Source organism: Rhinolophus sinicus, chromosome 6, assembly GCF_057876585.1.
Source record: "Rhinolophus sinicus isolate RSI-liver-muscle chromosome 6, RSI-T2T, whole genome shotgun sequence".
NCBI lineage: Eukaryota > Metazoa > Chordata > Mammalia > Chiroptera > Rhinolophidae > Rhinolophus > Rhinolophus sinicus.
In genome coordinates, this window is record NC_142506.1 from 15,072,870 (window position 1) to 15,094,797 (window position 21,928).

The window sequence follows — 21,928 nt, forward strand, 5'->3', positions numbered from 1 at the left end:
CAAAAAAAAGCTGACAGTTTTTTGGGGAAGAGGAGGAAGAAACTGAAATTATTTTGTCCCTCCTTATAGGGCAGAGGACTTTATGCTGCTTAGCTGGCATTCCCAGTGTTTTGATAAAAGTTACTTCTCTAAACTCTAACAACATGGGGAAAAAATAATGTTATCTCTTTTGTTAGTTACAGTCTTGGGAGATTTGATGGTGAGAAATACGTGAGAAATCAGGAGTAGCTGAGACCGTGGCAAGAGGGACAGGGCCGTTTAAACTGCCAGAAAAATAAATAAATGAGAAAGACAGGGAAAGTTATTAGGTTTATAAATTGTAAAACTTTCCTTGTTTAAAAAAAGTAAAGTTGTGAGGTCGTGGACATTGAATAACTACATTGTAAACCTTAAAAGCTTTCAAAGCTGGTCAAAACCCTTTTATGGTTCTGTTTCATTTTTGTCGGATAGGATAAAATACATTTGGTTTCTTTTTTAAACACCGTGTTTTTGTGAGGGAAGGAAAATGAACATGAGCTGTTATTGGCTAGAGCAACACAAGAAACCCTCATGTTACCAGAGGAAACCACATGAAAGTGTCTGTGTGTTAGGGGAGGGACCCATAAGGGGGTGGGGAGTAGGAGGCTGATGTTTCAAGCCTCTTATGCTCAGAGCTGTGATTTGTGAACAGCCTGTGATGAAATCAAGCTTTGGACAAATCAGAGGAGCCTGTCAACCTCCCAGGTGGGATTACTTGTAGTTAATAGAGTGAGCTCAGAGCCCCAAAAAGCAGTGTCCTCAGGGTAGGCAGAGAGGACACACTGCAAAAGGCTTTCCAAGAACCCTCTGCCATGGCAGGGAGCAGCCCACTCCAGTCGTGTCAGGTAGGAGAAGCATGGAATGAGCTTTTGAATCAGTTCCTGATTTTGAAGGCTTCTGTTTGTTTTCGCAATTAAGACAGCACTGAATGGTGCATTTTGCAAGTTGCGGGCTTGGGGGGGACGATGCTGCAGTCATTTGAATGACCTGCAGATTATTCGATTTAGTCTTGTCTACTAGCTGTGTTTGACAACTCGACCTCTTTATCCCCTTAGGTAATATCCCTGTTCACTTTTGCTATTGGAGCCAATATCTGCTTAGGATTCACAGCAAATCGAGTTAAGAGGGCCGAAGGGTGGGATGAAGGCCCTCCTACAGGTAAGTGGAGCCACTCTTTGCATTTTCCATCCTTTGAACTTACTAGGTGATCGCTATGAGCTCACTAAGAAAGTCCTCTTCAAGGTAATCTTGCAGTCAGTCTAACTAAATTAGTCCTGGATTTCTCTGGAAGAAAGCCAGCTCTGTGTATCATTCAGGTGAGAGAACATGGTTTTACACAGAGAACATTTATGATTCCTTCATGATAACTGCCTATTTAATTCTTTGCACTCTGACATCCATATGTGTTAAGATACAATTAAAACTCTTGTTAGTAGACAAGGCTGAAATAGAAGAGCTGAGAACAGGTGCTGGTTTAATATTGGCGCTACATGAATCTGACTTGTCATGTGATATAGGAAGTAGTGTGTATCTCCAGAAAGTTCTGACATCAGGGAGAAAAGGTATGGAAGTAAAAAAGACAGTGAACTGTCTTTATGAAACTTCAGAAATTTAGGACTATCAGATTAAGATTTACCTAAAATAGGAAAAACATAAAAGAGAGGAGGTGCTTAAAAGAGCTTATAAAGTCGACCTGCACTCGTTGTGTTTTCGTTTGGCGCAAAGAAAGGTAAGTTTTAATGGTGTACCTTGACTAACTAACAGAACCGAGGTGAAAGACTTTCCTTTCACAATACACTGTGCCATAAGCAGGGTGGGAATTCTTATAAAGGAGCTCCTTGTGCAGATGGAGGGGGCTTCACTGACCAGGTATTAAGTAATGAGTTGGTTAATTTCCTGGAAATTGGAGCTGCTGATGGTTTTATAAGTAAAAATTACATATTAAGTAAGGGTACTCTAGGGGGCAATATTTTCTTGACTTTCGCTGACGTCTAAGCACGTTGGTCTGCCTTCCTGTGACTTTTGTATTGCTCTGTAGTTCTTGACCTGCCCAGTATAAAAGGCGTTCACCTGTCTCTGTTCAGCCAGCACGAGCTTTTATTAACCAAGCTATGATGCATATGTCGGTGGAATTCTAAGTCTTCAAGTAAGTCACTTTTGCGTCATGCCAGGAGGTGGAAAGTAATTTTATATTGGAAGTAGTTTCGTGAGTCAAAGTGGGGTGTGGTTGGGGTGAAAAGTGAGAAAACAAATCATAAAAATTGCACCCCCAATGGAGCCAAATGGACAAAATGACTTGTCTTATGTTGGGGAGAGAGAGGGGAGTGGATCACTGGGCCAGAGACTCCTGTTTTTATTGGTAACAAATGCTCCCTTCAAAGACCTCTTTTTCTCGTTCCAGACAAGTATAACTCCCATTAACATTGTCACTGCTTATGAATGGAAAGGGGGATTGAGTCCTTAGGATGTCACGGGGGCAAGCTAGCAGCTTGAGAGCCCATTCATTGCTGGTTGTTTCCAATGCAGCCTCAAAGGAACTTTTTTTTTTCTGTTTCATGTTACTAGGTCATATGGCTAAAACTGATATTAAAACCCGCTTCTTTAATGAATGTGTAAAATCAAGTCACTCATTTTCAAAGTCGACTTTTTTTTTTTTTTTTTTTTTTTTTGGGAAAACAGTCATGCAAGTCCTGGATTGGCACCCGGGATCCATATAATTTGCTGTGTGATCTTGGGCAAGTCACTTGCCAAGTCCGTTGTGTTAGCTGTACAATGAGGAGCAGGCCTGGATGATTTCTAATTTTTCTTCTGGATTAAAAATTAAAAAATTAAAAAGCCCATGATACTATCTGTTCTGTTTCAGTGCCTCTGAATTTATGTGCTTTCTACTTGACAACATAGAAGAGATTTATTAATCCTTGAATCTATTTGTATATTATAAATTGTTTATATACATTTTAAGAAACAGCTATAGGAACTAATGAATTAATGCTGCTTCTGAGCAAATAATATAATCTATGTTATACTCTATAAAGTGAAACGATCTGAAGTATGTATACTACAAAATGTTTGCTTTTTTGCATTATTTATTTACATCATAAATTATTTTTAGGCCTTTATGCTTTCATCTAAAATAGTTTATTAGTGAAAATGCTATTTATATGAAGCTGAGTCTTGGAATACAATGCCATTTAAGTCTGAGTTTTAGGATTTTGGTATGCTGGCACTCTTTTTATTTTTTAATTTTTCTATTGACGTAGCTTGTCTGGTATTGGGCGCCGTGGTTGATGTCTCCTGAATAAAGACCAGACATGTACTTTGGAAACTGGGTAACAGCTTCGTGCAGAGAGTTGAAGCATTTTTATCTTATCAAATGTAACATGTGCCTAGAACGGGCCTTTCTCAAATAAGACATATGGTTGGTTATTCTGTCAGCAAAGACTTCACATCAGAAAACCCCGGGCAGACTGTTCTATATGTATTAGAACAAGATACTAGGAAGAAGGGCAGCCATGCCTCTATGCAACACTTTTATGTTCAAAGAAATCCTGGGAAGCTCAGTGCTTCTAGGTTTTCACCAAATAGAGGGAACACAAAGGGTGTTAACATAGGGCCAGCATCAGACTGACCAGAGCAAGATCTCCCTTTTAAACACATGCACTTTCTTGTGAAATAAACGTCATTTCTCAGAGTTCTCAACAAGTGCTGAGAACATTCTACACACATGCAGCCCCTCAATGCTGTACTATGGACTGGGGTGTTAGTTTCAAGGCTGTGGCAGTGCAAACAAATGGTTATAATTAATTAACTAGCACACTTGTTAGCTGGATTTATTGTCAGGACCTAGTGATCTACTGGAAGTAATGGAGGCATAAGATTTCTTCTAGCAGATCATAAACGATCTATAGATTTTTTAGAAGATATCAGATGAGCAGAGCTAATTATACTTCCGTTGGGTAAATACAATGGGCAATCGGGTAAATGAGACGGCTCACAGAAATTTTCAAAGAAAATGTAAATAATAAGTGCACTCTAGTTGGACAGCTTTGTCCCATACATCCAATGTAGCTAGCTCAATTCACCTTTCAGATTGCGAGAGAATTGACGTGAATACAGGTGTGTGTGCGTTCATGTACGTGCATATGTGTGTGTTTGTGGTGTTACGGTGGCGTCTATTTTACTGAAGTTTGTGATAGATACTCTTTCAGCCTCCATGTGAAAATGGGGTATCCTCTGAAATAATAAGCAACCTAATACTTTAAAGACAAAGGGGGATGTGTGAGCTCACGAATAGCTGGCTAAGAGACTTGAGAGCTCAGTTTCATTCATCATCATTTTTGGTGGCTTGAAAGTTTAAAAGTATGTGATTGTGAATGAAATTCATGGGTCAGTGTGAAATGACAAGTATCTCTAACAGCTTGATGCACAAAGCTTTTCTTTGTGACTCGTAGAGACAAGACAATAATAATAGGAATGAGAAGGTTCACTTTCATTTGATAACTTTAGGAATCTCATTTTACATTGAGATGGCAAAGCTATTTAAATGATGGGAGAGTAGCATGTAGGAAACTGCAAGGCTGGCAGATAGAACAGTCCTTGCTGTGTAAGGAAAGCTGTCTCTTGAGGAATATCATGTCATGGGATTTTATGTTAAATTGAATGTAGAAACCAACAGGGGAGGGGTTAAGTCAATACCAGCAGATTGAAATGATCCGAATTCGAATCTAAGGAGGGCACAGATTTTTCAGTCCTTTGTTAAAAGGGTAGTGGTTTTTCATTTATCTTCAAACTATACAGAATCCTCTATCTTGTTTGCATAAACAGAAATCAGTCTTCAATAGACTCAACATGGATTCTGGAATCAACAAAAAAATCACCAAATCTTCCAAAATCATGTCCTAAAAAGAACATCTGAAACAATTCAGAGCCTTGGTACAAAATTTGAAAAATCCTTTGTTAATGAAAACAGTTTTGTAGTTATATTCAGATGACCGAAAATTTTAGCCAGGCCTTTTACTCGCTCAAACTAGACCTAGAAATCTGATTTTCCAACCAGAAAAATGGGCGTGATGTTGCCTTTCTATCTGAAAAAGGTTTTTATTAACCAAAATGCCATATTCATGCTGATGAGAATGTAACACGTCAAGTATATGATAATAGGTTTAATTTATCTTCAATTATGTTTTGAAAGCCAGTGTTTAAAATTTTACCTTATAGCATTGTCAATACCTGTGATTTAAAATGACAATGTTTCATTGTTTTGCAGCAGATTAGCAAATCATTCAGATTTACACTCCTGACTACCGTCATAAATGCTCTTTGAGTGGTTTAGAAGTTGAATTACAGTTTTTAATTTTTAAAATTGAAGTCATAGGAATCGGTTTTGTTGTAGTTTACGAGGTCTTTCTGCATGAGGATGTTGCACTCATAAACACATTGAAGTACAAGTGTTTGAAAACTTCCCAGGTGGACCTGTTTATTTAAAAACAAAATTATCAATGAAAACTGGCCCAGCAGCTGTGACGAGAAGAGAACAGTGATGCTGGTTGTAATGAGTATTTATAGAAAGTGATGTATTTAGGAAGCGGAGATACTGACATGCAATCCTGTGTGTGAGTGCTGCTTACTAAGGTATGAGCCCAAAAGTATCAAGACAAAATGGCAACTTCGATACAAAAAGTAGGACTAGGAATATAATCCACAAAAGGCTTAAGGCAGCATTAAATTCTAGAGTGTGTTGGCATCTGGAATGTCATCCACGTTATAGGCCTCTTTTCCCTGCAGTTTACCCTTCAGACACAGGGGAATGGAACCAGTTCTGTTTCAATGCTCTTGAAAAGGAGGCGGCAAAATGGGTCTGGAACCCATTTCCAGGCTTTAGTCTCACTGTCAGGTAACACTGGAGCTGAGAACCACAGAGAACGGGAGGACGAGATAGGGTACCATATCTCAAACTCTGACCTCAGGACCAGAGGTAACTTAGAAGAAAGACTCTTGCAGCTTCAGTTAGGCTGAGCTAACTCTTTTCAAACTGAAATACTGCCTCCCTCATTGGCTGTCATTCAAATCTGAACTTTTCCATTTTGCAGAGGGATTTGGAGGGAAATATGACTGGGAGTCCAGGATGAAGTAATGTTTAGGTCACAACTCTTGTCCTGAATTAGGTTCTTTCCAATAGTCTAATTAAAATATCAACAGTTTTCCCCCCCTATCTAAATGGCACCAGACGTCTACAATACTACCTCTGTATCTATATATGGTAAGATGGAATGTTTTAGAAATAAGGTCTTAATTAAATACAAATAATTTCACTTGTTTCTATCAGAATTATGACTTTGAAGGAAAGAAATCAGGTTCACATCGGTGTTTTTTAAATCGTGAAATCATGCTTGTGTGAAAATAAGGAATGCATAGCATTGTTTTAATGCGTATCATATATGTACATATGTAAGTTTTAAAATTTGAAGTCCCTGTTTTAGAAAAACATGTGTCAGTATAGACCTGTAACCTTTACATTTCAAGACTCTGGAACTGACTTGTATCTTTGAAATAAAATAATGTCATGTAAATATGTAATTAAAAAGGCAGTCGTAAAATTGGAATCTCATGAAAGTCTTGGCAAGGGCCTTGTACAAAGTTCCAGACCTGTTATCACACATTTCTGACTTGATCCTTTTAAGGTTTTAATTTTTATTGTTGTTGTTTTGATTTGTTTTTGTTTGTGTTTTACTTCCCTGTTAGTATTGAGCTTTTACGGAAGCCTCAGTACTGATCTGAGGTGGAAATTATGGGGAACCACAAGTTCACGGATCCTTCAGTTTTCATCACACCTTTCAATAAATTATAGAGCCAGAGTGCTCACGTCAATATTCTCTGGATTTAGGTCAGATAAAACAAGGTTTTACCGATTTCAGAGACTCCTTCAGGTATAATAAAAAGGGAAATCCTAAAATCTGCCCTTCGCCTGATATGGGAAGAAGGGCATGAGACCTGGGCATGGAATGAAAAAGCCACCGCATGCCATATGCATTACAGAACGACAAAAGGAGTAGGGGCTGGAGCTTGTTCTCAAAGATGGCGGGATTGGAACAGGCTCTAGAAAGGCAAAGTGAGTATTGTTCTACTCTAGCATTTTATTTTATTTAGAAAGGTGCAGCCGTTCCAATTCTTGGGATGATTGGATTCAAGCTAGTACATGGCTCCCTTCGTCTTCCCACTTCTCTTCCTACCGTTGTCAGCGGAGTCCAGTTAGCCAAGAATGAACTTTGGCACATGTATCCACAATCCACACAGGCACAGGAATTTACTCTTATTTGAAAGCCATTGGTCACCTAATTGTGAGTGCAATACTTTTTATGAGATAATAGCTTTGCATTATGAGTGTAGTGGCAACTCTTTCTTAATTAACAAAGCTGTCTTCAGTTTAAGGATTGGCAAGGAGTATTCTAACTGATAGGAGCCAGCTATTGAGTGAGCTTCAATTATTTTCAAAAACAGAGTGAGGGACCCACTCTGAGAGTGAATAAGAAAAGAGTGAAATCTCATTAATAGAGTGGACGAAGAAAGGTAAAAATGGGCCAAAAATTCATAACTATTTTGAAAGTAAAGAAAGAGATAGTGAAGAGACTATGATGAAGGAAAAGCAAAGGGCATGAGTGAAGGAAAATTTCAAATGAACAGCATAAAGAAGAGGACACAGGACAAGTAAACAACCGCAAACAATGTGTTGTGAGATCTCATTGTCTCAGTTATAAGCATAGCTAAGCATTCGTACGTATGCAGCTTATGAGAATGAATGCTACAAAGAATTTATGAGATGGCTGTTGGAGTGATTCTGTCTAAATAATACCCTTAAAAAGGAATAATTATAAGCAGTTACCATATCTTTGTTTCTACTATAGGACTTTCTCTATTTCTCCTTTTTTCATTTCTCAATCCCTCCTTCCCCCCACAGTTTCTTAGGGTCCAGCGTGCACTGTTGATAGGTCGGCCAAAGTCAATAGAAAATTGAGGTTTATGAACCAGAGGTAATACCCTGCATTGGACACCTGACATTATTTCCTAAACTGAACTGCTGTGGTTTGTATGTATTTCAACATCCCAGAATCAGCCATGCAAAAGTGTTTCACATCTCACGGTCTAGTGAATCTGTTTGCTTTAGTTGAACTGATCTGATGCCATAAAGACGACAATGGGGTGATTCTGACTTCAAAGGGGCCCGAGGAGTAAGGGATGAACAGGGTGTTCAGATAAACGGCTTCGGTGAACCTGGAAATATCATTGAGCATCTGTCCTCCCCCGCTTTTGTCTTTTTCTGATTTTTAAAGTCATGCATACTAATTATAAAAAAAAGTGAAAATTTCATAAACATGTAAATAAGGAAATAAAGTTGCAAATAGTATGTCATAAATAACATTTGTTAGATTATTTGCACATAATACATATTACATAATATGTATTTTATATACACACATACACATGTATATATACATATATATGTGTGAGAGAGAAGTAAATAAATAAACAAAAAGACACTTGTAAAACATCTTAAAAATTTCAAACTACAGCAAAGTAAAAAGTCTCTTTGCCTCTCTTTTTCAGTCATTCTTCCCCAAATGTAATTCCTGTAAAGCGTTTCTTACAGGAAAAAGAAAAGGTTATTCACACCTGCATCTTTAAGAAGTTATGCACAGCTACACTTTTTCTCAATGCCTCTGCCCCCACCTTCTCTTTCTCATCTCTAGCTCTGTGTTTATTTTTATCTTTATTGCTCTTTTTATCTCGGTTACAGAGACAATCTAATATTATAAAACTGTTCTGTACTTTGATCTTTAAGAAACGTGTGTGTATATTTTATAGATCATTCCATATTAGCCTATACAGAACTGCTCATTCTTTTCTTAAGGGCTGGGCAATGTGGATATAGTGATTCTTTCTTATACATATATTTTGGCAAATTTTTGCAAATATATGAGAGATAAATTCCTAGTAATGGCATTTCTGGGTGAAAGATTTATAGGCATTTAAAAAAGTTGATATTTCCAAATTGTGTTCTATTTTACAAGTATTTTTACTTTTAGCAACAGGCATGGCTCTGCTTGTACTTTCCGTTCATCAGAAATTAATTATTTGATGAGCTGGGATAAGGTTCCAGTTTATTTATTTATTTTTTCTAGTCAGCCGGTTCCAACCCTACTTATTGACTGATCCTTCTTTCACTTATGGATTAAGTTTTCCTTCTTCTGATTTAAATCTTACTTTCATTATAAAATAAGTTCTCATATATTTGGCTCTATTTCTTACCTCCCAACACTGATCTACTTATTTTCTAGTAATAAACTTTTTTTTTTAAGTGGGAATCTCTTTTTTAAATCATTATTAGTTTCAAGTGTACAAAACAATGTAATAGACATTTACACCCCTCACAAAGTGATAACCCCCTCCCCCAATCTACTACCCCTCTGACATCGTATACAGCTGTTACAATTCCATTGACTCTATTTCCTAGGCTGTACTCCACATCCTGTGACTATATATACAGAGGGTGCCAAAAAAAGTATGCACACTTTAAGAAAGGAAAAAACTGTATTAAAATTATAATACTCAATATATACTGATTACAAAAAATGAATACAAGTCATGTGTATACAATTTTTTGGCACCAGTATATATATATGATTATAGTTGACATTCAGTATTATTCAGCTTCAGGTGTACAGTGCAGTGGTCAGGCAAATTGTTTTAATTATTTAACTTCAGAATATATTTTACTATCTAGTCATTACCAAATTACTTCTCCTTTTCGTTTTTTTCTATTTTCACATATCTATTTTTTTGATAAACTTTTAATATTCTCTCAAGTTTCAAGAAACCCTCTTCATATTTTTATTGTGATTGTATTGAATCTTTAGGAAGAACTTATATTTTTATAATATTGATATTTTTACCTCCAGAATGGTATATCTTTCCATTTAATTAAAACCTTTAGAATATCTTTGTGTAGTGTTTTAATGTGTTCTTCATATAGGTTCTATATGTCCTGTTAAATTTATACCTAGATACTTTCTCTTTTAATACTACAATGAATGGAACTTCCATTTAATTTTTGAATTTAATAGCCTGTATGTTACAAATTTGTGGAATTATCTCACTTAATTCTTTTTTTCTTTTCACGTTTTCATGATTCTTGAGATTTCTAGATTACGATCATATCATATGGAAATAATGAAAGACGATTTATTTTTCACAAGCCGAGACTGTGGCATTTGTGTTTGTGTAACTCTAGTTACAGGTGTCGATTTTATGGCTGGAAGAGATTTTGAAAGCCTCTATTCCAATCCCGTATGTTCAGACTCTACTCAGAACATTTAGGTTCAATTTTCCTTACAAAAAACCAAGAAACTATAGATTTTAAAATAGGGAAATGAGCTATTGTTACTAAGCGTATAGATCAAATTTCTGTTCTGTCTTGGCAACTTTGGTATCCACAAAGACACTAACCCTCCAAGATCAGTAATCATAATAATTGTAAAAAGTAATAAGACTGATCGTCAAAACTTGTTACACTTTCTATATGTCTGACCACCTGCTAAGTGTTGTACATGGATGTTTACATTTAATGCTCATTATAACCTCCAGTTACTTTTATTCATCCGGGCACTTTACAGATGAGGAAACTGGCACGAGAAAGTTCAACAACTTGCTGAGGGACCGTAGCTAGCAGCAGCTGATGGAGCCAGGTTGCACAGCCAGAGTCTGACTGCATCACCACGCTGTGCTACTTCCCAAGTGCCACCCCTCCAAGGTGATATGACCCCCTCACCAGCCTCACTGCCTTTGTTTCTTATATCTTGCAGTGTTATCGGACTCCCCCTGGACAAACACCTCCGGATCTTGTAAGGGCAGATGCTTTGAGCTTCAAGAGGTTGGACCCCCAGAATGTCGATGTGACAACCTGTGTAAAAGCTATACCAGTTGCTGTCATGACTTTGATGAGCTTTGTTTGAAGACAGGTATGCAACTTTTGAGTCCTTTAGCCTCGAAGAGGTGGCTTAAACACCCCCCGCCATGGTACACCCTGGCATTGCCACCCTGCTTTTGCCAAACCAAACTGAGCGTTGTAGTTTTATTTCTTGAATGATTGCAGTTGTATGACAGACACACCCCGTGTGACCGTTGTTTACACACAAGGCCCATCCAAAGAAGGTTGTTTGCACCTGCAATTGTTGTTTGCTGGATTTGGAAATATTTGTGGTCAGGTATTTTTTTTCCCCATATTCATTATTTCTGTCTCTTGCTGTCAATTCCTGCATTCAATTCTAGAGCACATGGGCTGAAATTGTGCACATTCTTAAAGAGTCGGGTTTTTTTCCCTTTTATCTATCTATCTATCTATCTATCTATCTATCTATCTATCTATCTATCTATCTATCATCTATCTATCTATCTATAACTACCTATCTATCTGCCGTCTATCTATTTATCTATCTATGTATCTATCTAGCTAATCTATCTGTACTTGTCTGTACAGTTTCTAGGATTTGTTTTATTTCATCTGATCTTATAGTGACTATGGGTTTACTCTGACATTACTCCCCATTCTTTGTGCAAGTAGAAAATTGCTATGGAATTCTACTCAAGGTTGTAAGCTCCGGGTAGCCCTAAAATCGTCCGGACTGTCTTTATATTTCTTCTCTACTGGAACCATCAATAGAATATACAGGCTTCTGAATGAATGCACACAAGTTGAGCAAAAGCCCCTTCGGAGACTTTTGCCATTCCACCTCTTCTGTTTCCAAAGCCCAACACTGCAGATGAGACTTTGAAAGTCGCACCCTGTCACTGGGCAACATCACACTCAGATCTGAGAAACATGGGAATCAACCCGGTGCTTCAGCCCCTAGATGGGAGCTGCCACCGCTCCCTTGACAAATTGCTCCTCATTCTTGGACTTTTATGGTTAGAGGATTCATTCAAAAATCCAACTCATTATCACTGACATTAGTCTGCTCTTTCTCGTGATATTAGAACAGAGACATTATTCACCTTTATTGAGGAAGTAACCCTTCATTTATATGAAAACTGACATCAGATCCCTTACTCGTTCTGATTTGTTTGCCAGCCCCGCCCCCCAAATAAGAAAAGTGTTAGTAGGTTGTTTTTTTGCATAATACACTTTTCCAAGCACTTGGCCATGTGAGTGAGTGGGGTGGTTACTTTCCTTTGGAACTCCTCCGGTTTCCTTAGTGTGGGTCTGAAAAGTTAAATGAACCTTGTAAACTGGATGTATGGAAGGAACAGATGTCCCAACAGAGTCCTTTGGCTCTAAAACATGATTTCAAACCAGCAGCCTGTGTTTGCTTGGCACTGAGGAACTAACTACCATTTGATGTTTCCTCTCTTTCTTGAGTATTGTGTCCCTGACATGTCATCCCAGCCCTCTGGATTCCTGAGCTCAGAGCTCCTTGCCAAGTGCCATGGGTCTCCCGACTGTAGCTTAGCTCTCTCTGAATATAGCGCATGCCTTTCTTCCCAGGTTTAATAAATATGGACTACAGCAACAGGTTTAAAGTAGTTTATTTCCCTCTGTATAAAGATAACCTGTGCCCTGTGTGGAAGAATCAAATGTAATAAAAAAGGTTGAAGGAGAAAATCAAAGTCTTTGAGCGTCTCCTACGCTGACACAAGCACTGTCTACAGATTAGCACATTAGTGTTTCAGCGTAAACCCTGCCTACTCTGAGTATGTGTGTGTTTAGAATGCACGTGTGTATGCATAGTTATACAAGTGTCTATTTATATGCATTTGAGGCTATATCTGCTTTTATGTATCTTTACACACATCATCCTTTTGAATGCCTACATAGTATTCCGTTGAACAAACCCAACCTACTTCATTGAGTAATTGATGGGCATTTATATTTCCCCCCACTTTTGCTATTATTAACAATGTATCAATGAACATTAGTCAAGCATATTCATGTTTTTCTCTATTTTCCGTAAGATAAATTCCTAGGAGTGGGATTTGAGGATCGAAGTATATATGCATTTTCAAAATTTAAATAGATATTACAAAATGACACTTCTCAAAATTTGTGTTTCTCTCAGAGGGCACAAGAGACTTTCACCACTTCCTTTTCAGTAATTCTCATTTTTAAAATTGATATTCTCATATTTTAAAGTTTTTTTTCTGATCTTATATGTAACTTTCTTATTATACAATAAAGTTAAATATGTTTTGTTTATTGTCATGTTTGCCTTGAAAATTATCCACCTGACTGATTCACACCTTGCTTGTAGTTCACTCCGAACCCTGAATTTTTAAAGTTTCATTCTTATATGAAGTCAGTAGTTCTTCACTAAATTTAGCTTGTGAATAGTGATGCTCTTTTGTAAGCAAAGGGATTTTCTTAGGGAATTAGGGGAGGAAAAAAAAAGTATGTTGGCAGATAGACTTATCCTTGAATCGGGAAAAACAAAAAACAAACCATGATCTCTATTAGCCAAAGCAGCCTTGGAAAATTGCTAACCGTTGGGTCCTGGATAAAGGAATTCCAAGTATTTAATCTGCTTGGGAAGTGAGGCAGTGGAAATCAGGGATATAAAAAAATCAGAGAATGGAACGAGGATGCAAAGGTAATTCTAAAAGACTGGACGTTAAACAGTCGTTGCATGATTTTCTAGCATGGCGATGAATACCCCTTTTATGTGTTTACTCAATGACAATATTATCTCTTCGTACGCCATTGCTAGGGAGCAGCATTGCTTTCTAAAATAATCACCTTTCACTTATGACATATTTGAAGAGAGGAAGACTTGGAGTGTCCTCTTGCCCAGAGAAGTCTTTCCTGATCATTCTGCCTCAAGGAGCAGCTCCTACCGCCCCACCCCACCCCACACTGTCACTTTCTATCAATCCCATCCTGTTATTTCCTTCACAGTACTTAGCACAAGCTGAAATGGTCTTGTTTACTTGCTTATGATCTGTCTGTCCTAATTGCAATGGAAGCTCCATGAAGACAGAACCATGTCTTTCTCGTTCTTCATGACTCCTGTAGCACCCAGAACATGGAAAATATAATAGAAATATTTGTTGAATACATGAATGAACTATGAAGTTTCACAATACAGCAATCCTGAATTTAAAAAGAGTCCTATTTTATTTTCATGGTAATTTTCAATGAGACTTAATAAGTGTTCATGGCCTACCTACTATATGCCAGGTGCATTCTTGGGCCCTGGAGATATAATAGTGGAAGGGGAGATGTGTGTTTTCCTGCCTTGGAGCTTACCGTCTAGTGAATGAAAAAGTCCAACAAAAAAAAATACAGCACTCTCTTTAAAATGAAAATATTACTTTTCTGAATGTATCCTCTTGGTAGGGATGAGTCATGGCCTCTCCGTCAAGCATGTTCATACAGAACTCTGTAACCCATCCACTGGCCTCCTTGAAAGTGGGGACTCTGACCTGTCATTGTAGACAGGGCCCTATTTTGGTCAATGATTGGAACTGTGAGTGTTATTAATATCCCCATATACTCTTCATATCTGTTTAGGACTTCAACCTCCAAGTGCATCTTATTGCAGGGAGAGGCCATTTAGTGGCATTATCATTTGTGTTTACATCGAGCTGATTAAATTTAAGTAAAGCTACTTCAGAAAATAAAAGAGCTGAGCAACAGTGAGTATGCCTACACTGGTATATACCCCCTATTACAAACCATACATTTTATTGGGTCTGTCAGACCCGTTCGCAAACAGTAAGGGTTCCCTTTTTTTTTTTCCAGAGAAGCCCGATTGCATTTGGCTTCGCCCTCTGATTTGAAAAATTAGGCATTCGTTCTATGTGTAAGTCCTCCAAATATCACCTGGGCCTGAAGCCAACTCTAATTTCACAAGCAGATTAAATGATGTGGGATTCTAGCTCTTTTTGTTGGCAACCCTTGTAAGGGATTGTGGCCTCTTTCATCTGGTTTGCGAGAAGCAGTGAAAGTGTTTTCTTGTGCCTATTGCAGCTGGTGGCTGGGAATGTACGAAGGACAGATGCGGAGAAGTAAGAAATGAAGACAATGCTTGTCACTGCTCCGAGGACTGCTTGGCCAGGGGAGACTGTTGTACTAATTACCAAGTGGTTTGCAAAGGTACATGTTTCCTTGGATTGGCTTGAGCTTCAAAAGCATACACACTGGAGGTGCTCCAGGCGGTCCCGGATGTTGGGGGTATAATGCCATGGATATGGGCTTGGAAGGAGGGAGTGTGGTGTGCTTGTAATATCTCCTACTTCTTCCTTCGCCTGGCTTCCTGCATTTGAATAATGTGAAATAACCCCAAAGTCCATACTGACATAGAACCATAGTAATGAAGAGATTTCTAAAGTTCCTGTCTTGGCCTTAGGTCTGATTTCCTAGAAGCAGGGCCTCAGATAGGACTTCCGGACACGGGAGGCTCTGCAGAAAAACCGTGTAAGGGAACAGAAGAAGTGGGAGTAAGGGGAGGCAAGCAAGGACGTGGTTTGGGGGAAATCGCTCCTTCGCCTGCTCTACTGTGGGCTCTGGAAAGTGAATCCTAGAGTTCTTACCCTGCGACAAGGAGGCCTGGCCTTCGTACCCACTGGATGTCAGCTGCAAACTGAGGCACTAGCTGCAGCCTGAGAGGGGAGTGCCCTCTGGTAAAGAGGATCAGGGCACAAGTAGCTCATGTTCTACCCCAAAGCAATCCATGCAGGTATGCTGACTTCAGATGGTCGATTGTAGAATGTGATGGTTTTATTCCAATCATAAATACCAGTCAATGGGCTACCAAAAATATAAAAGATGCAATTTCCGTCTTTAAGGAGTTTAAGTTGCCATGGCACCCATTTATAGACGTTAATAGAAAGATCCCAGAATCTTTATGTAAAGCTTGCAAGTCACTTTTTAAAAAAATTTTTATTGGTAAATATTGGGGAACAGTGTGTTTTTCCAGGACCCATCAGCTCCAAGTAAGTCATTGTTTTCAATCTAATTGTGGAGGGCGCAGCTCACTGGCCCATGTGGGAATCGAACTGGCAACCTGGGTGTTATGAGCACTGCGCTCTAACCAACTGAGCAAACTGGCTGCCCCTGCAAGTCACTTTTTAGTGTCTAAATTAATTCCTTCTTTCTAGCTGTAATGTGAAACATTCAAGAAAAGTTTCTGTTAAGCATAGAGAACATAGTCAATCATATTGTTATAACTGTGTATGGTGTCAGATGGGTACTGATCTTATCTGGGTGATCACTTTTCTAAGTTACATAAATGTCTACTCATCATATTGTACACCTGACACTAATATAATAGTGTATGTCAACTGTAATTGAAAGAAAAGTTAAAAAAAGATTTCAGGGAAAAAACAAATCAATTCTGAAACATGTATAGTGTCCAGTTGCGGCAAGAGGATATTACAGTAATCCTGAGTTTGGAAAATTTCCTCTACGCAGACAATTATTGTAACTGTTGATAAAGCATAAATTTGATTGAGAATTTATTTCCTCTTCCCTTTTATTTCCCTATGTAATAAATGTACCAATAAGCCACAAAGACTGTCAGAGGAGAAAATAAAGAAAAAGCCCTTGGTATCATTGGTCATTGAATCATTAAACAGTGGCTTTTGCTGGTTTAAAACTCTAATTGCAGTACTTTTGTGAGGCTCACGTGTGTGCCCTGGGTTATTACATGTGGGGAAAAACTTCCCCATTTTAAGAAGCATGGTACTTACTTGCACAGTTGTCAATAGTTAGATCCTTGCTGACTAGGAGATTTCCAATGCTCTTTACACGGGAGTAATATCTCCAAAGTCTGGGTCGCAAATTTTACTTACATCCATGTTGAAGACTCATAATTGTTGTTTGTTTTAGAACATTTCAAGGCAAATACTCTTTGATAATTTCCTTTTTCTTGAAAGAAAACCTCATTTTTTAATCTGAGTTCTTTTCTGTTCTCTATTCTTGATAAAGGAACTCAAGAAAGACATAGGTTTGTGCCCTCAGATCTTGGTGGAAGATAAAAGTGAAAGATAACATTGGTTTTTATTCCTAAATTTGAGGGCTGTACACAGATCCGTTGACAAATAATCCGTTACAGTTTTCCATCTATCATCCCTGAGTATGCTAAGGCTTTCCCCCCAAATACGGGGAAGTCATGCCATGCTTTTTTACGGCTTTGCGATGTTTAGTGGCTGAGAAAAGAATGTTCCATCTAATGACCAAATAGTTTATTTCTGGAGGGAAACAAACATGAAATTTTGTTCACTGACAGTACTCGTGTTTTATCTGAAGGCTAAACATATAACCACTTGGGGTTATTAAACCTTAGCTATCCCATCATGTATGGGGGTATTTTAGGAAACCAAACCAGACAGTAGATTTGATTTCAGAAGTTCTTTTTAGTTGGTGTCCCATCAACCACCAGTATCAACCAGGACACAGGTTCTGTAGTTGTACTCTTCAAGGATCTGGATAGCATTGTAAATGAGATTCACCAATAAATGTACCCATTTTCCTTGTAGGAGAGTCACATTGGGTAGATGATGACTGTGAGGAAATAAAGACGCCAGAATGTCCTGCAGGGTAAGTGTATGAATCGTATGAAATTTTAAGTATTAGTGGGTAAAATATCAAAGAATATGGAGGAGTAAGTAAATGGTTAAAAATGATGTAAAACTGAAATCCCCTTCCTCAGATAAATGTCTGAGTGCTTATGAATCATCGACCAGTCCAAAGCTAAAATGTACATCTTGAAGCCGTATAATTACAAAAAATTTATTTTTCTCCTATGACCTCTGCACATGTCAGAGACTGAATATCCCCTATATTCCACCTTAGCTGCAGATTTTACAAAGTGTATCTCAATGTCACTGAAGAAGGAAAGAAACATTTCTGGCAGGGCCTTGTTTTTTCAGTGTTTTTCCTGAAGTGCTGCTTTTGCCTTTTTTTTGGCGACGGGTGGGGTGGTGGTGGTGGTGGTGCGGGAGAGTGGAGGGGTGAGGGCGTGGGTGGGGGGGCAGGAGGGCTGTAGAGCGTCTTAAAAATATAATCCAAGATGGTAACTCCTACCAGATGCTGAAGAAACTTGACAAAGCACCGAAGCACTGCTTTGCTGGGGTACAGCCAAAACTGAGTGACACCCCACAGTTCAGGTTGACCAGCATAAGGCATTTATTATGCCTTCCAGGAAACTGTTGAAAATTCATGGACCCTTAAAATGCCTGGCAGAAAATAAATTGTCAACAAATGTGTTTTCATTAATGTATTTGTCTGTGTGTATTTTTGTTTTCGGCAGTATAGCCTGGGACACAAAATCCAAGTATTTAGATATTGTCTTGATTTGTGTCTCCTTTTTTTAATTTTAACGGGCCATGTGAACTTCTTTGGACTTTTAGAATGGGATGACAACAGTTTCTGACTTTAAATGTGTTCAGTTATTTTTGAGGGAAAGACAGTGTAAGTGGTAGAAACCCTGTTCAATGATAATGGAAATTATAAGAATGGACTCTTATATAGTGTTTTCTAAGTGCTTGATATGTGTCTCATTTTAAATATGCTTCATTTATTATTTGGCTTCACATAAATTCAAGCCTAAACTTGCTGAATTATTATTTAACTGTTAGAAACAATTTTGTACATAGTTTAGTATTCTCAAGTCTGATTAAGCAACTATGTATTTAGAATATAACAAAGGGCCTATTTCATGAGACCGTGCTCTAGTCAGAGGGATAGTTTAGTTCTTTATTAACTTTTTTAGAGATCGTCAATAATTTTAATTGTTTTTGAAATTATTTTGTAATTAAACCTAAAATAACCTTTATTAGTGTTTAGTTCTAGTGACAGCAGTGCTACTGCTATTAATTTGATATTCATTCATTCATTCATTCATTCATTCATTCATGTATGTGATAAATATTTATGGAATCCCTACTATGTGTCTACAAAATAGAGAGATAAATAAGATACCAACTGTGCTTTGAAACTAGTGAAAATAAACATGTTAACAGATCATTATACTATAATGTAATATATGTCAATGATAAAAGAGGTATGAAATAATATCTGAAAGGAACTCAGGAGTGTGAGCAGCTCACATTTTAGAAGAGGAAACCTTGAGCTGGGTTTTAAAGCATGAATAGTTTTCCAGGTAGCAAATGGGAGAACACATATTCCAGGCAAATACAACAGCTTTTTACATTGTGACAAACCTTGTTTGCAACGTGAGAGGCAGCAGGAGAGGAAATATGGTAGGGGAAATCTGGAGTCCAGTCCCTTCCCTGGCTATGTTATGACTTTGGTCACTTCACTCTGGACTTCAGTTGCCACCAATGTTACGTGGCTGGAAGCCCAGGCTTGTACAGATATCCTCACTTGCAGTTTCGTCATGGAAATTCTTGGTGCCAATTATTGAGAATGATTCAGCATAATGGAAACTCTGTGGCAATACGTTTTTCTGAAGTTTAATGTGTTTCTGTTTAAGGTTTGTTCGCCCTCCATTAATCATCTTCTCTGTGGATGGTTTCCGAGCATCATACATGAAGAAAGGCAGCAAGGTCATGCCTAACATTGAAAAACTAAGTAAGTCCTTTCCTACGGTGTTCTCATCTGTAATCCATGAACTGCACAGTCACCGCTCAGCTATGGACTTTGAGATCCATGCACATGTGGCTTGAAATGTATGTTATTATTTGAAGTACAAAAGTGAAGGGAACATGTGCCTTTGGTAGATAAACTGAGTTTCCATACATGAAGTGACTTCTGGTGGTTCTCTTGTTCTAATATCTGAATTTCTGTTTCCAGGGTCTTGTGGCACACACTCACCCTACATGAGGCCCGTGTATCCAACAAAAACTTTTCCCAACTTATACACTTTGGCCACTGTAAGTATTTTCTCAAATGATGTGGATCCAAAGGGCTGGTTTCATTCTGAAATGACTCAAAGGGAGGTTTTTAAAAGGGAGGTTCCGTAGTGTTCAAAGAAACTCTTTCTGTTTTCCATCTTATCTGCATCAGTTGGTCACAGTAAATGCCCTTTAAACTTTGTGGGTGACCAAACTTCATTGCAACTTTAAAACTGAAACCTTTTTTCAACTACAGTTCCGTCTGAACACAAACATTAAACCTCTCTCATAAACCACAGGATCCATTGTGTATTTTCTGAATTTTCAAATAAAAATGTTGAATTCAGGGCTGCTATGCTTTAATTTTCTGACACTTCCAATTCTGCTTTGCTTTCTTCTTAAAAAACTTAATTAATTTATTTTATTATTATTATTTTAGGGGGCTGTTTGGGGTAGAAGTAGAACTTAGGAAAAAGGAAAAGTGTGTTTAGAAATAGAACTTTCTTTGGAGGCATATAAGTAAATTTCAGTCTAAGGGTTAGTTTATGGTAACAAAAATTTTCATCTTATTAAGTTACAACTGTTAAAAAATATTAAATTTCTTATAATCATGTCAAGATTCTCAAATGACATAATTAGTCCATAGATAATATTCTTGTTCAGATAGAAACATATAAAGGTTATATATATCTTACATAAATTTGGAAAGTAAATATTGCTATAAAAAAACTTCCTATGCTAAGAAAATTTATGGTAGAACTAATATATGTAGATTATTATAGTTATTTTAACGATAAATTTTCTTTTACTCAAAGGGGCTATATCCAGAATCACACGGAATTGTTGGCAATTCAATGTATGATCCTGTATTTGATGCCACTTTCCATCTTCGAGGGCGAGAGAAATTTAATCACAGATGGTGGGGAGGTCAACCGGTAAGTTTTGTGATTTTGTGTGTGTGTGTCTGTGCATTGAAACATTTCATCCCCACATTTTTCACCTGTGAAAAAAGTGCTTGTGATTTTCTCATATGTGGCAATGTTTCTGTTTTTTGATATTGTGTGTATATATATATATGTGTGTATGTATATATGTGTATACATAATATATATGTGTGTACATAACATATATGTGTATATAACATTTATATGTGTGTGGATATACACATGTGCATATATAATGTGTGTATATATATGTCTGGGTGTATATATATGTGTGATATATATGTGTGTATGTGTATGTGAGGTTATGATTATAAAACTGTAAGGTGATAAGTGTCTTCATTAGGGTGATAGTAATGGATGATAGTGACATAGGGGTGAATTTCAGGAACATTTTGAAGAAGGAATAGTCAGGTCTTCATGATTTCCTAGATTTGGGGGTGCAGTGAACAACAGAAGTCAATAACTATGATTACCCCCAAATTTTGGTATATGTGACATATGAACAGAAACAGGGAAACTTGCCAAAAAAGTGAACTCAATGAAACTGACAGTAAATTCATGAATTATTTTGTGCAATCCATTTTTCAAACTTTTGGAAGTTCCATATCGAGTGTGGAGTCCTACATTGATTCTGTCCCAGCAAATTAATACTTTGCAAGAAATTCTCCTCTTTACTTCAGATCCAATGGCTGAGCAAAAAGTAAAAAGTAGTGTAGGTGGCTTCCTACGTAATATTTTTCCTGTGACTGTGTGTACGGTTAGGCAACTTGCTTTCGTCAGACACGAGCAAAGCAGCAACCTAACGCCATGGCTGTTGAATGTGCAGAGCTGAACTAAGGGCCCACGACCCTGGGTAGAAGGATCAGTACCCCACAAAAACACAGTCCATCAGAAACAGGCAGAGGGACGGCAAATGGTTCCATCTCATGTCAACTCTGATTGGGGGCTGTGGCTCCCTGGAGCACTGATTAGGAAGGAGATCTGGGAGTTCTTTGTGCAATCTCTCCTGGTAAGAACAGTGGGCAGTGTCTGCACATGTCCCTGTAGCTACCATCCCTAAATGATCTCATATCTGGAAATGTTTACTACAGTCTATGGGCAAAAGAGAGAATATAAAGTCAGAA

General features: G+C 37.8%; 1 protein-coding gene across 15 annotated transcripts in view; it reads left to right on the top strand.

Annotated features, from left to right (window-relative positions):
- The window catches only part of ENPP2 (ectonucleotide pyrophosphatase/phosphodiesterase 2), a 99,206-nt gene that overhangs the window by 25,285 nt on the left and 51,993 nt on the right, over positions 1-21,928 (top strand). For 11 of the 15 annotated variants that reach the window (XM_088798967.1, XM_088798966.1, XM_088798970.1 and 8 more), the window contains exons 2-8: positions 1,074-1,176; positions 10,875-11,030; positions 15,032-15,157; positions 17,542-17,602; positions 19,500-19,597; positions 19,820-19,899; positions 20,676-20,795. In XM_088798967.1, coding sequence (XP_088655093.1) covers positions 1,074-1,176; positions 10,875-11,030; positions 15,032-15,157; positions 17,542-17,602; positions 19,500-19,597; positions 19,820-19,899; positions 20,676-20,795 — 744 coding nt within the window. Of the gene's footprint in view, positions 1-711; positions 864-1,073; positions 1,177-10,874; positions 11,031-15,031; positions 15,158-17,541; positions 17,603-19,499; positions 19,598-19,819; positions 19,900-20,675; positions 20,796-21,928 lie in introns of those variants that run through there. The other 4 variants (XM_019715437.3, XM_019715742.3, XM_074317111.2 and 1 more) reach the window with 1 other exon arrangement.